At 42.3% G+C, this 12,674-nt stretch overlaps 1 protein-coding gene and 1 long non-coding RNA gene across 2 annotated transcripts in view; one reads left to right on the forward strand and one right to left on the reverse strand.

The window, feature by feature from the left end:
- Positions 1 to 12,674, forward strand: part of PANK2 (pantothenate kinase 2) — a 38,838-nt gene that overhangs the window by 6,973 nt on the left and 19,191 nt on the right. Inside the window, 2 exon segments of the mRNA XM_040446815.1 lie at positions 196 to 315; positions 317 to 833. Of these exon segments, the coding sequence (XP_040302749.1) occupies positions 196 to 315; positions 317 to 833 (637 nt within the window).
- On the reverse strand, positions 5,512 to 5,922 carry LOC121012445 (uncharacterized). The gene is made up of 2 exons (XR_005782111.1): positions 5,785 to 5,922; positions 5,512 to 5,548 (listed from the first exon to the last, which is right to left on the reverse strand). It is a non-coding gene; the product is annotated as an uncharacterized LOC121012445 (long non-coding RNA).

Consider the following 12,674-nt stretch of genomic DNA (forward strand, 5'->3'; position numbering starts at 1 on the left):
GTCTCGACGGCAGTGGCAGAACCAGGCCAAGGGACAAAGGCTAAATCAGCCGTGGTTCAAGCCCTTCGGTCTGCCAATGACTAGAGGCCAGACGCTGGGGGCACACTTCTGGGCTGGCGGAGGGCATGGGCAGGGGGAGAGGGATGCAGCAGCGAGGCGGGACTCAGGGGCAGGGCCCCCTGACCTGTCCGCCAGGGCGGGCGGGTGAGCCGGCCCCTCCACCCACACGTCCATTGGGCGGCGCCGCCATCACTCTCCCCTCGGCAACACCGCCTTCTTCGCGGCCAAGCTTCGATCCCCTCCCCCGCCACTCTCCGCCCCGCCCCGTCCTGGGAGCCTTTCATTGGACGGACGCGCGGTCGATCCGCCTCGAGTGAGGGAGGCGATTGGACGCGAGGCCTTCGGGCCGCCCCCAGCCTATTTGGATTGGCTTGCTGCGCGTTGGCGCAACGGAAGAGGCGGACGGTGGAGGGGGCGCCTCTGCTTGGGCTGGACTGCCGCGGAGGAGGCGACAAGGGTTTCGGCGCTGGGGGGCTGGCTTGGGCGGCAGCGGCGGCTGCTGCGGATGGGAGCGGGCCGGCTCGGCGTGCCCATGGAGCGCCACGGCAGAGCGGCCGACACCTCCGCCTCGGCGGGGGAGCCGGCGCCCGAAGGGCCTGATGGGCGGCGGCGGGAGCTGCTGCGGCGCCGGGCGAGTAGCGCGTCGGAGCCCCCAGTCGGGTCCTCTGCCTCGGCTTCGGCAGAGGGCATTAGGCGAAACCGGCCCGGCTCCTACAGCGGCGCTCCCTCGGCCTCCCGCCAGCGCGTGGAAAGCCTCAGGAAGAAGCGGCAGCGTAAGTGCCCGGGGGGTCGTCCTCGCGGCTCGCCCTGCCCCCTTCCGGCGCGGCCGCCGTTTTTCCCGCGCGCTAGTGTGGGGACAGTGCCCCCGCACGGTGGTCCTAGGTTGGTGCACGGGCTGAGTCCCGGCTGGAGGCCTCAGGTCCAAGTTTGGGGCATTAGGGTCCGGCCCCCGCCCAGACCTCGGGCGCAGTGGTCCGCCCTTGACGGTGGTGGAAGTGGAGCGTCTTTAACTCAGGACCCTTTCTTCCTCTCCTTAGCTCCTTGGGCATTCTTTGCCCGAGAGTCACATGATTTTATTGTCGAGAAGGCTTCTTTTGACTCATTTCCACCGCCTCCTTTCCCCCTAAATCCTTTGAATCCCCCGTGTCTGTTTTCCGTGGGTCCCAAAGAGCGGTGTCCAAGACGTTAAATCCCTTTAATCTGGAGATTTCGGCCTTCCTGGAAAATGGTTAACTAGCCCTTGAGTTGCTGCAGGCCTAAAACTGGATTCCGTGTTCTGTGCACTTAAGCTTTGGCTGCTTTTCTTCCCGTGAGAATTCGGGCCATCTCTCACCCAGATATCTCTATTTTCTTTGCATCTATTTGCTGATACTCACGATTCAGATCTGTAGCATTCTGGGCATTAAGGCTTTTTATTTTGAGGGAATCTCGCCTTGGCAGTTGCACATGCTCTTTCTGGAGAATCGGTTTCTCCATTTTCTTATCAGGCTTCTTCTTTTCCTGCGTTGTGTTCTAGTCCATACATTTTCACCCCTTTAAAGGTCTTCAGTTAGCATCCTCAGTCTAGTAGCTATTGCTACTGTTGAAAGTATCCACTGTCTTAATACTCTAATATAAGCTTTATCATTTAGTGACATTTTACATATGGTTAGATTTTTGTCTTGTTGCCAAATTCCTCTTTCAGGAAATCAGCCTGTTTTAAATGCAGGTTATGAGAGTGAGGTCTTTATTGGATGGTCTTGTACCTCAGCCAGCCACCAGGTTGCTGTACTTTATCTTACATGATTTGGATGATTAAATGTTAAATGTAGCCCTGTTTTGCTGTGAAGAATTTGGGAGTCTGAATTATTTTGTCTTTTCCTGTCTTGAAAGAAATTTGGAAAACAGATTAACTGCTCTCAATCGATACCACGTTTAGAACCAGTTACCTGGTTTGTGTTTTATTTGAGAAGCACCTGATTTTTAAGCAATGCAAAACGTCAATGGTTTTGTACTACATCATTAGAGATGGTTGTAAATTTCAGAGATTCACAGCCCTCTAGCCAGCTGTCTTTTAGCCATTGACCATAAGAATTCTAAATAAGTACTTTTTTTATATTAAATATAATTTATTGTCACATCGGTTTCTGTTCAACACTCAGGGCTCATCCCAACAGATGCCCTCCTCAATGCCCATCACCCACTTTCTAAATAAGTATTGTGTTTTGGGTGTTTGCGGAGGTCAGGCACTCTACTGAGAGCTTTAATAACTCATTAGTACTCATAACTTGTTGATTCCATTTTACAGATGAGAAAACGGGGGTACATTTGCCCCCTGTCAAATGGCTTGTGAGTAGTGGGATAGAAATGTAAATTCAGGAAGCCAGCTCCATACATCCTCTCAACCACTGTGCTTTATTGAATTGTGTCTATTCTATTAGCTGTTTCTACATTGCTCTAAAGCTAAGCATAATCACTATCTTTTGTGTTCAAGACTTACTTGAGGTGAAAATTTCTAGCTACTGTGGAAGTACTTCCAAATTTTGAGCATAAAAATGACCTTGGGAGTTAAAAATGCAGATTCCTTGGGTCCAACTCCATCTTTTTGAATCAGAGTCTGGGGAGGGTTCTAAGAAGCTGCATTTTAACAAATTCCTCATATCATTTACATACAGCTGCTCAGAGACACCTGTGGAAAACTCTGGTTTAGATTGTATTGGGGGGGTGGGGGTGGTATGTAAGGTGGTTTTGAGATGTCTTTTTATTTTTTTTATTTTTAGAGAGAGAGTGCACCTGCAAGCCGGAGAGAGGGGAGAGAGAATCTCAAGCAGGCTCCATGCTAAGACCGTGGAGATCATGAACTGAGCTGAAATCAAGAATTGGATGCTAGGGGCACCTGGGTGGTTCAGTCGGTTAAATGTCTGACTTTGGCTCAGGTCATGATCTCATGGCCTGTGGGTTCGAGCCTGCGTGGAATGTGGTGCTAACAACTCTGAGCCTGGAGCGTGCTTCATATTCTGTGTCTTCCTCTCTCTCTGCATTTCTACCACTCACTCTCTCTCTTTCAAAAATAAACAACAACAAAAAAAAAAATTAAAAAAAAAAAAAAAAAGAATTAGATGCTTAACCGACTGAGCCACCCAGGCGTCCCTGAGATATCTTTTAAGGAACCAAGACAGATATTCATGTCGGATTTATTTATATATTTACATATTTATTTATATATTTATTTTTGTTTTTATGTCTGATGTTTGTCATGGTTGCCTTTATTGCTTTCTCTGATGAATCATGAAAAGCCATCTCTCAGGTAATGAGACCTGCCAAAAAGGTTATTTCTTTCTTCCATTTGTTTTTTCTGTTACTGTCCGGGGGTGCACCTGTTAGATGGAGAGGCAGCCTCTTGATTTCTGAACCCTCCAAGAATGGTTTCACCTCTGAGAGAATTCAGTAAAGACTAAATAAATCTCCGTATTTATTTTTGGTAAAGTTGGGTATAGGGTGGTGCTATCTTTCTTTGGAGGTTAGAGAGCTTCATTCTGATGTCCTTAAACTACTTGTCTAAAGGTAGGAGACTAGATGTCATTTGAAACTAGAAGGAGCTATTCAGTTTATCTTAGGAATTCTTATGGACCCTGGTCATAGTCATGTTCTGCCACACATGTTCCCTAGAACAGTGTAATTCTCAAACCTGTTCCCATCCCAGACTTAGGCATTAGGGATGAGGCTAGGCATGTCTGTGTGTAAGAAGTTCTTTAAAAGTTTTAGATTAGGTAGAGTATGTCTCACAGGACAGAGAAATACCAAGTAAAGATTGATTTAAAATGATGGAAACCAGGGGTGACTGGGTGGCTCAGTCAGTTAAGTGTCCGACTTCGGCTCAGGTCATGATCTCACGGTTTGTGGGTTTGAGCCCCGCGTCAGGCTCTGTGCTGACAGCTCGGAGCCTGGAGGCTGCTTCAGATTCTGTGTCTCCCTCTCTCTCTGCCCCTCTCCCACTCCTGGTCTGTTTCTCAAAAATAAATAAACGTCAAAAAAAAAAATGGAAACAAAGATGCTAATGATGGTAATGTACTGCTTACTTGTGTTAGACATTGTGTCAAATATGTTAAAAACCTATCATTGAAGTCTCACAGTTACCCTATGTGGTAGGTATTTTTTATCCCTAGTTTCCAGAAGAGGAAACTGTCAGTGAAATTTTTCCTTTGTCCACGGGCATGTAGTGAGTTAATAATGGATCTGTGTGATTAGGTGTCTGACTTTCAGACCCAGTGTTCTTGACTTTCCCTATTTTTGAGTGGGGGAAGGTACATGCAGCGTAACCCAGAGCAGTGGTTCTTACATGGAATTACTTAGAAGCTTAAAAAAAACCACCAAAAACCCATTCAGGTCTGCAAACAAGTCTAAGAACATGCACCTGTTAATTTTTTTTAATGTTTATTTCTATTTGAGACAGAGCATGAGTGGGGGAGGGGCAGAGAGAAGGGGACAGAGGATCTGAAGCAGGCTCCATGGTGACAGCAGAGATCCCAGTGTGAAGCTCTAACTCACCGTGAGATCAAGACCTCAGTCGAAGTTGATTGCTTAACCAACTGAGCCACCCAGGCGCGCCCCTCCTGCTTTTTTAATGCATCTGTTAATTTTTAAAAAGTTTTACTGAGGCATAATTACATACAGCAAAATGTATACTTTGACAAATGTATACAGGCATGTCACAAGAGAACATGCATTTTAATCAAGGGTCCCAGATGTGCAGCAGATGTGTTAGAGGTGTGGAACCTGGGATGGGAGTATCCCATGTGGCTGGTGGATGAGCTGGATTTTTGAAGGTGACTTCAAAGCATGAAGCATGTTGTAGCACTCCAGGGAGATCTTTGGGACACGTTGATTTTCGACTCCTGTTAGTTGTGGAATATCCTTAATTTCCATTGATTTAGAAAAAGCTTTTAGGGGTCCCTGGCTGGCTCAGTTGGTAGAACATGCGACTCTTATCTTGGGGTTGTGAGTTTGAGACCCACATTGGGTGTTGAGATTACTAAAAAAATAAACTTAAAACTCTTTAAAAAAAAAAAAGTTTTTGTAGCTTGATAATGCCAGCTTAGCAAATGGTTGCTTTTCCTTGGCTTTTGGGGAGCATCAGTGTTGGCAGAAAGGAATTGGTGCTGGGGCCCTGGGAGACTGCCCCTTATTAGGTGCAGTGTTTCATCTTCAGTTAGGGAATTAGGGAAGACTGCCCATTAGGAGCTCAGTAAAAAGATTTCTGTTGCTTCGTAGCCTATGTTTGAGGTACAGAATGGGAGAGGATGCTTTTTAACCTTTTTATCAACTTTAAGTCTAAATGAGATCAAAGTAAACATGGTCCTTCACTTTGGTTGTTCAAAGAATGTGAAGCATTAAGCAGGGCCTAAAAATAATCCAAGTATGCAGCTGTGTAAAATGGTACAGTATGTTATTTTAGGGGCCATGTGTATTTAGGTAATATGATGGTTCAAACAGTGTTAGCATCCCTACCCTTTTTTTTTTTAAATTTTTTTTCAACGTTTTTTATTTATTTTTGGGACAGAGAGAGACAGAGCATGAACGGGGGAGGGGCAGAGAGAGAGGGAGACACAGAATCAGAAACAGGCTCCAGGCTCTGAGCCGTCAGCCCAGAGCCTGACGTGGGGCTCAAACTCACGGACCGGAAGATCGTGACCTGGCTGAAGTCGGACGCTTAACCGACTGCGCCACCCAGGCGCCCCTCCCTACCCTTTTTTATCTAGGGGGTACCATAAAGGAGAAGTGATGTATGCTATTAAAAATCTTTTGGGACACCTGCGTGGCTCAGTCAATCACCCGACTCTTTTTTTTTTTTTTAATTGTTTTTATTTATTTTTGAGAGAGAGACAGAGATAGAGTGTGAGTGGGGAAGGGGCAGAGAGAGATGGAGAGACAGAATGTGAAGCAGGCTCCAGGCTGTGAGCTGTCAGCACAGAGCCTAATGCGGGGCTCAAACCCACGAACTGTGAGATCATGGTCTGAGCTGAAGTTGGACGCTTAACCAGCTGAGCCACCCAGGAGCCCCAATTGCCTGACTCTTGATTTCAGCTCAGGTCATGATCTCACGGTTTGGTTCATGAGTTTGAGCCCTGCATTGGGCTCTGCACTCATAGTGCCCCTCCCTCGCTAGTGATCTCTTTCTTTCAAAAGAAATAAGTAAACTTAAAAAAAAAAAATCTTTTAGGGGCTCCTAGGTGGCTCAGTTGGTTAAGTGTCCAGCTTTGGTTCAGATCATGAGCTCATGGTTCCTGAGTTTGAGCCCCCCATCAGTGCAGAGCCTGCTTGGGATCCTCTGTCCCTCCCTCCCCTCCCCTGCATGTGCGCAAATGATTTCTCTCTCTGTCTCTCTCTCTCTCTCTCCCTCTCCCTCTCCCCCTCCCCCTCCCCTTCCCCCCCCTCTCAAAATAAACATTAAAAAAATCTTTTGCTTAAACACATGTTAAAAGGAGAGAGAAGGAACAAGGCAATAGACTGTAGGCTGTTAGGACTTTATCAAGCAGAAAAGAATAGTTATTTTGGTCATTTAGAAGAACAGTGATGTTTCTTAGGCTTAAATTTATAACCTGGTGAATGTTTTTTCAGGTTCATACCTTGGGATATTTTTATCTTCAGGCACTGTTCATTCTCAGTTTATTATGTTCTTTCTCAGTGTATGTCAGCGAGACTGACCAGCATGTGAAAACTTCTCTTCTAAATAACAGCTTAAAGTTTGCTTTCTAAAAGTGGAAGCCATCTTTAGTTTTCTAGTAGTTTATTAGGTTTTGTCGGTCTATATTTCCAAAATGTAGAATTTATTATTGAGTCTACTGGTTTGATAATATATAATATTATATAGGCATCTAGTCCCCAAGTTAAAACTATTTTGAGAATAAGAATATTATTTTTTTTAATTAAAAAAAATTTTTTTTTTTTACGTTTATTTTTCAGACAGAGGGACAGAGCATGAACGGGGGAGGGTCAGAGAGAGAGGGAGACACAGAATCTGAAACAGGCTCCAGGCTCTGAGCTGTCAGCACAGAGCCCGATGCGGGGCTCGAACTCACGGACTGCGAGATCATGACCTGAGCCGAAGTCGGACACCCAACCGACTGAGCCACCCAGGCGCCCCAAGAATATTATTAAAGTAGGCCTTTTAATTGATGCCAAGGATTGCTGTCTAGATCGGCCCAGAGATTTGGGTTTGCAATATCTTAACCACATTGGTCTGGTAAAGATGTGGTTCATAGTATTGGAAAGCACATTCTTATACACCATTCTTATACACCATTTATTTCCCATTTGAAAGCCTTTCAGTTGTTGAGACCTATTATGAGACAGACGTGGTGCTACAGATGGTTTTACATAAATAACCTGTGAGGCAGAGTTTAAATTCTAAGTCAAGTGTAGATTGTCTAGACTGAGTGCCTTGGAGGCCTTAATACCAGGATATATGTGAAGGGTTGCAAACAGACTAAAATATCTGTGAAAATTAATGGAATAATTCAGTAATTGGAAGTGATGAATAAGTATTCTGTTGGTGAGATATGAAGACTGTGATGGTATAGCAGAAGTTCCTTTTCCCACCAGAAACAGTGTTTTGAACAAGGATTAGAAAGCTTTATTCCAGTATTCATTATGTTATAGTATATGAGGCAGTCTGCAGTCAGTGATGGGAATCTAATCCCTTTGGGCAGTTGAATGTTTTGAAATAACAGTTATATGGCCTGGCATAATTCTCTCAGCCATTATCAGAGAACATGTGTCTAATGGACCTCCTGTGCTTCTCAGTGTTTCTCAGTTCTTGGGTACGTAAATCGTTTGATGAGTAGTACAGAGAAAAATCCAGAAACCGTTAAAGTCTGTAACAAGCATATGAACTGAGCTCTGCCTAAGACTCCTTATTTTTCTTTATATATTGTTGATCCTCCTAATTTTTTAAAGTATGTGATTTTTATTAAACTCCTAATTTTATTTTCTTATTAACTCAAGGGTGTGTGTTTTGTGCTCTTAGGTTTGTATAAACACTTGTTGAAAATGCTTGTGAAAGGATTTAGGAAATCTGGGTTTGAGTCCCTACCTATGCCTTTTCTTGATTGTGACCTTGGACTCTTGTGCACTTCAGTTTCTTAATCTGTAAAGTGGGATGATTATAGTACTTGCCTTATATGATCATTGCAAACATTAAATAAATTTATGCAGTCAAGTGCCTAATAGAGTGCTTGACTGTTAATAGATAATCATTTAACACATAATAGCTATATGTTAATGGTTAAATTTTTTAATCTAAGGAAATGGGAGTAAAGCTTAATTTGCTTTAAGCGTTATAAAATCTTCCATTGGTCTTAGGTTTGTCCAGACCTTCGGATTCCAGTCCTATTAAAAAAAAAAGTTTATTTATTTTGAGAGAGAGAGGGAGAGCAGGGGAGGGGCAGAGAGAGGGAGAGAGAGAATCCCAAGCAGGCGCTCCACGCTCCCAGCACAGAGCGTTATGCCAGGCTCGAACCCATGAACTGTGAGATCATGACCTAAGCTGAAATCAAGAGTCTGACTCGTAACCACTGAGCCACCCAGACTTCAAGATTCTAATCCTATTGATGTGATATGTTTGTTGGTGGAGTGCTGTGTCTGTGGTAATTACAGGTTGGTGGCTTCCTAAAGTTGATGGTTAAAAGAATGGCACAGGGTGCCTGGGTGGCTCAGTTGGTTAAGCCTACGGCTCTTGATTTTGGCTCAGATCATGATCTCACCGTTCATGAGCTCAAGTTGGGCTCTGCGCTGACAGTGCGGGGCCTGCTTGGAATTCTCTTTCTCTCTTTTCTTTCTCTGCCCCTCCCCTGCTTGCTTGCCTGAGCATATGCCCACTCTCGTTCTTGCTCTCTCTCAAAATAAACATTTAAAAAAAAATGGCACTACAGGTCGGAAAATAGGAACCTAATCTCCTTGCTTCAATCCTATTTAGCACTATTGCTTTCTTGAGTGAAGAAACTTTTCTTATAGGTGCCAGGGACAGACTTTTCATGACCTGTGCCAGTTTGGGTCAGGCTTGTCATTGGGAATGGAATTTTTGTAGGTGTAAAAAAAATTCAGGACTGTCCCTGCCTGGGACTGAGGTGGAATGGCTGCTGGGGAGTCAGCCATAGTGTTCTCATTAGAATTGCATTGACGTTGTTAGGTTAACTTGGAGAATTGACATTTTAATAATACTCAGTGTTTTTTCCTGGAACAGGAATCTTTCCGCTGCTCTGATTTTCAGTACACTATTTTAATAGCTATTGTACATATTTAGTACTAAGATTTGTCGCTAAGTATTGTTGTTATTTTTGGAATCTAACGTGAAAACCATCTTTTTGCATTCCTGAGAAGAATATCTGTTGACTATGGTTAATTACTCTTACTGCACAACTGGACATTGTTTAGTAATTTAATGCATTTTGTTCTGAGATGTTTCTTTTCTAGTTTATTTTTTTCCAGAGAGAATGTGGGGAGTGGGGGGGGGGGAGAGAGAGAAAGAGAAAGAAAATCTTAAGCAGGCTCCACACTCATTGCAGAGTCCAACATGGGGCTCAATCCCACGAACTGAGATCATGACCTGAGCCAAAATCAAGAGTGGGATGCTCAACTGACTGAGTCACCCAGGTGCCCCTCTTTTCTAGTTTTGATATGAGGTTAGAATGACTTAGGAATCTTTTTAGATTTTTCTGTAATCTAGAAGCTCTTAAAGGTTTGCCTGGAAACCATTAAGGCCTGGTGCTTTTTTGTTCTTGTTTGGGTGAAAGATCTTTCACATCTTTTTAAAAAATTTTCAGGGGCGCCTGGGTGGCGCAGTCGGTTGAGCGTCCGACTTCAGCCAGGTCACGATCTCGCGGTCCGTGAGTTCGAGCCCCGCGTCGGGCTCTGGGCTGATGGCTCAGAGCCTGGAGCCTGTTTCCGATTCTGTGTTCTCCCTCTCTCTCTGCCCCTCCCCCGTTCATGCTCTGTCTCTCTCTGTCCCAAAAATAAATAAACGTTGAAAAAAAAAATTAAAAAAAAAAAAAATAAATAAAAAATAAAAAATTTTCAGTGCTTTTGATTTGTGTTTTGATCTTATTTTGAGCCACTTTTTGTACTCTATTTTTTCTTGCTAATTTTCTGGTGTACATTTTAAACTTAATATGAAATTGTACACTCACGTAGTCTCTGGTTACATACTCTTATCTTTGATTTTTCTTTTTTTTTTTTTTTTTAAATTTTTTTTTTCAACGTTTATTTTTGGGACAGAGAGAGACAGAGCATGAACGGGGGGAGGGGCAGAGAGAGAGGGAGACACAGAATCGGAAACAGGCTCCAGGCTCTGAGCCATCAGCCCAGAGCCTGACGCGGGGCTCGAACTCACGGACCGCGAGATCGTGACCTGGCTGAAGTCGGACGCTTAACCGACTGCGCCACCCAGGCGCCCCAATTTTTCTTTTTTTTTTTTTAAAGAAAAGCTGTATCTTCTTTCTTTTTCTTGGATATACTTACCAGAAATTTGTCTGTTTTAATGGCTTTTTCAAAGCTTGATGTTATTGGTCAGCTCTCCTGTGGTGTTGTTCATGATGATCATGTTTTTCTAATTTCATTTACATCTCTTTAAAACATTTTTTTCTTTTTTTAATGTTTATTTCTGAGAGAGTGTGAGTGGGGAAGGGGCAGAGAGAGAGGGAGACATAGAATCTGAAGCAGGCTCTAGGCTCTGAGCTGTCAGCACAGAAGTTGGACATCCAACCAACTGAGCCACGCAGGCACCCCTACATCTTGCTTTTGTTCTTAATAATTCCCTTCTGCTTATTTTGGATCTAATTTATTCTTTTTCTAGCATTTCAAATTGTGTGTGACATTTCCCTTTTTATTCAGGTTTTCTTTTTTGCATCCATTTGATAAACTTTAAAGGCCAGAAATTTCCCTTCGGGTACCATGGAGGGTGTATCTTACTGATTTTGATACATAATGTTCTTATTGTCATTCATCCAAAAATAAATTTTGTTTTGATTTCTTCTTTTATTTCAGAGTTAAAAGAAGTGGGTTTAAAAATTTTCAGGTGGAGAGATTTATTTCTTTGTGTTTGTTGGATTAATTCATAATGTTGACTTATTGTGGAAAGTGAATGTGGTTTGTTTTTGTTCTTTGGAGTTTGAGGTTCTTTAAGCTTGTGCAGTTAATTTGTATGGTTTTTAGGTATTTGAAAGGAAGGTGTATTTGTTTTTTTTTTTTTTTTTTTGATAGGGTTATTTATGTTTCATAGATTCACCTTACTAGCTTTATATTCAAATCCTCTATACCTTTATTTTGTGTGTGTGTGTGTGTGTGAGAGAGAGAGTACAAATTTCTGATACCTGTGTCATTCTCACATTGTTGTGTAGATTTGTCAGTTTCTCCTTGTTTTTAATATTTTTGAAGCATTTGTTAGGATCACATCAGTTCTACTTCTTTTATGCTCAGGATACAGTTTCTTTTTATTCCCTTTTAATCTTTTTTGTTTTGAATTTTATTTAGTCTGCTAGTATTGTACTTAATTTCTGTTAACATTTGCTTAATACGTGGAGTAGCATTATTCAGGAATTCATTTTGCTTACCCAGATTCAAGTATATATATTTCAAGTCTGTTAAATAAATGGTGCCAGTGATTCTACCCACCAATTGGTCAGTGAATGTGTAATGGCAAGTGAGTGTAAGATGGGAGTTGTGAATCCTATTTCCTTGGTAGATAGCTGTTTGGAGGGGCACCTCTCATGTGAGCAAAGTAGTCCCTGTTAAGTGCAGTGCTAGTCTTGATACATAAGGTTTGACTTTAACTTATCATGGTTCCTAAATATGTCACCTGTTCTATCTGGTATATCCGTCTCCAGTGAGGTGCTTAAGATTTTGATTTGAGTATTTTTGACTGAATGCTGTTTTCATCTTAAAGCATCCAACTCTTTATGATAGGACTCTCTGGTGTGTGTTTTGCCATATATTTACCTCAGTCTACTTGTGTTATCTTAAATGTATATATAATATATAAGCATATAATCAAATTTCTTCTGTAGAAGGGTAATTTGACCTATTAGTGATTACTGATGTATTTGTGTTCATTCCTGTCCTTTTTTGTTTTGTATTTGCCATATTTTTTTCTTTGTTTTTGAACTGATTTGTTTCCATAGTTGTTTGGAGGTCATATGTTCATTTTCTTTTCTTCTAGAGTTACCTGTACATTTTTGATGTATTTAAACTATCACTTTTTTCTTCTTATTTAGAATTAATCAGAATTTGTATCTTCTTTTCCCTATCAAGACAGAGCTACTGTTTGCTTCACTTGTCTCTCACTTCCCTTTTCAGCTTCCTGTGTTGAAATCATATATTTTAGTTCCAGATTGCTGATTTTTCAGAAAGTCACATGTATTGTTTCCTTTGCTGATCATTATTTCTTAAAGCTCATATTTGGATGCTTTTAAAATTATATTGGAAGGCATTTACTAATTATTTCAGAGAAGGTCCTTTTTTTTTTTTTTTTTTTCTTTTCAGAGAAGGTCTTTGAGTAGTAAACACTGAATTCTTTCATGTGTGAAAATTTCTTTTGCACTCCTCCTTGAAAGCTGATTTGGCTGGATATGTTTCAAAGTCTT

This window comes from Herpailurus yagouaroundi, unplaced genomic scaffold (genome assembly GCF_014898765.1).
Source record: "Herpailurus yagouaroundi ecotype Mexico unplaced genomic scaffold, PumYag 196, whole genome shotgun sequence".
Classification (NCBI taxonomy): domain Eukaryota; kingdom Metazoa; phylum Chordata; class Mammalia; order Carnivora; family Felidae; genus Herpailurus; species Herpailurus yagouaroundi.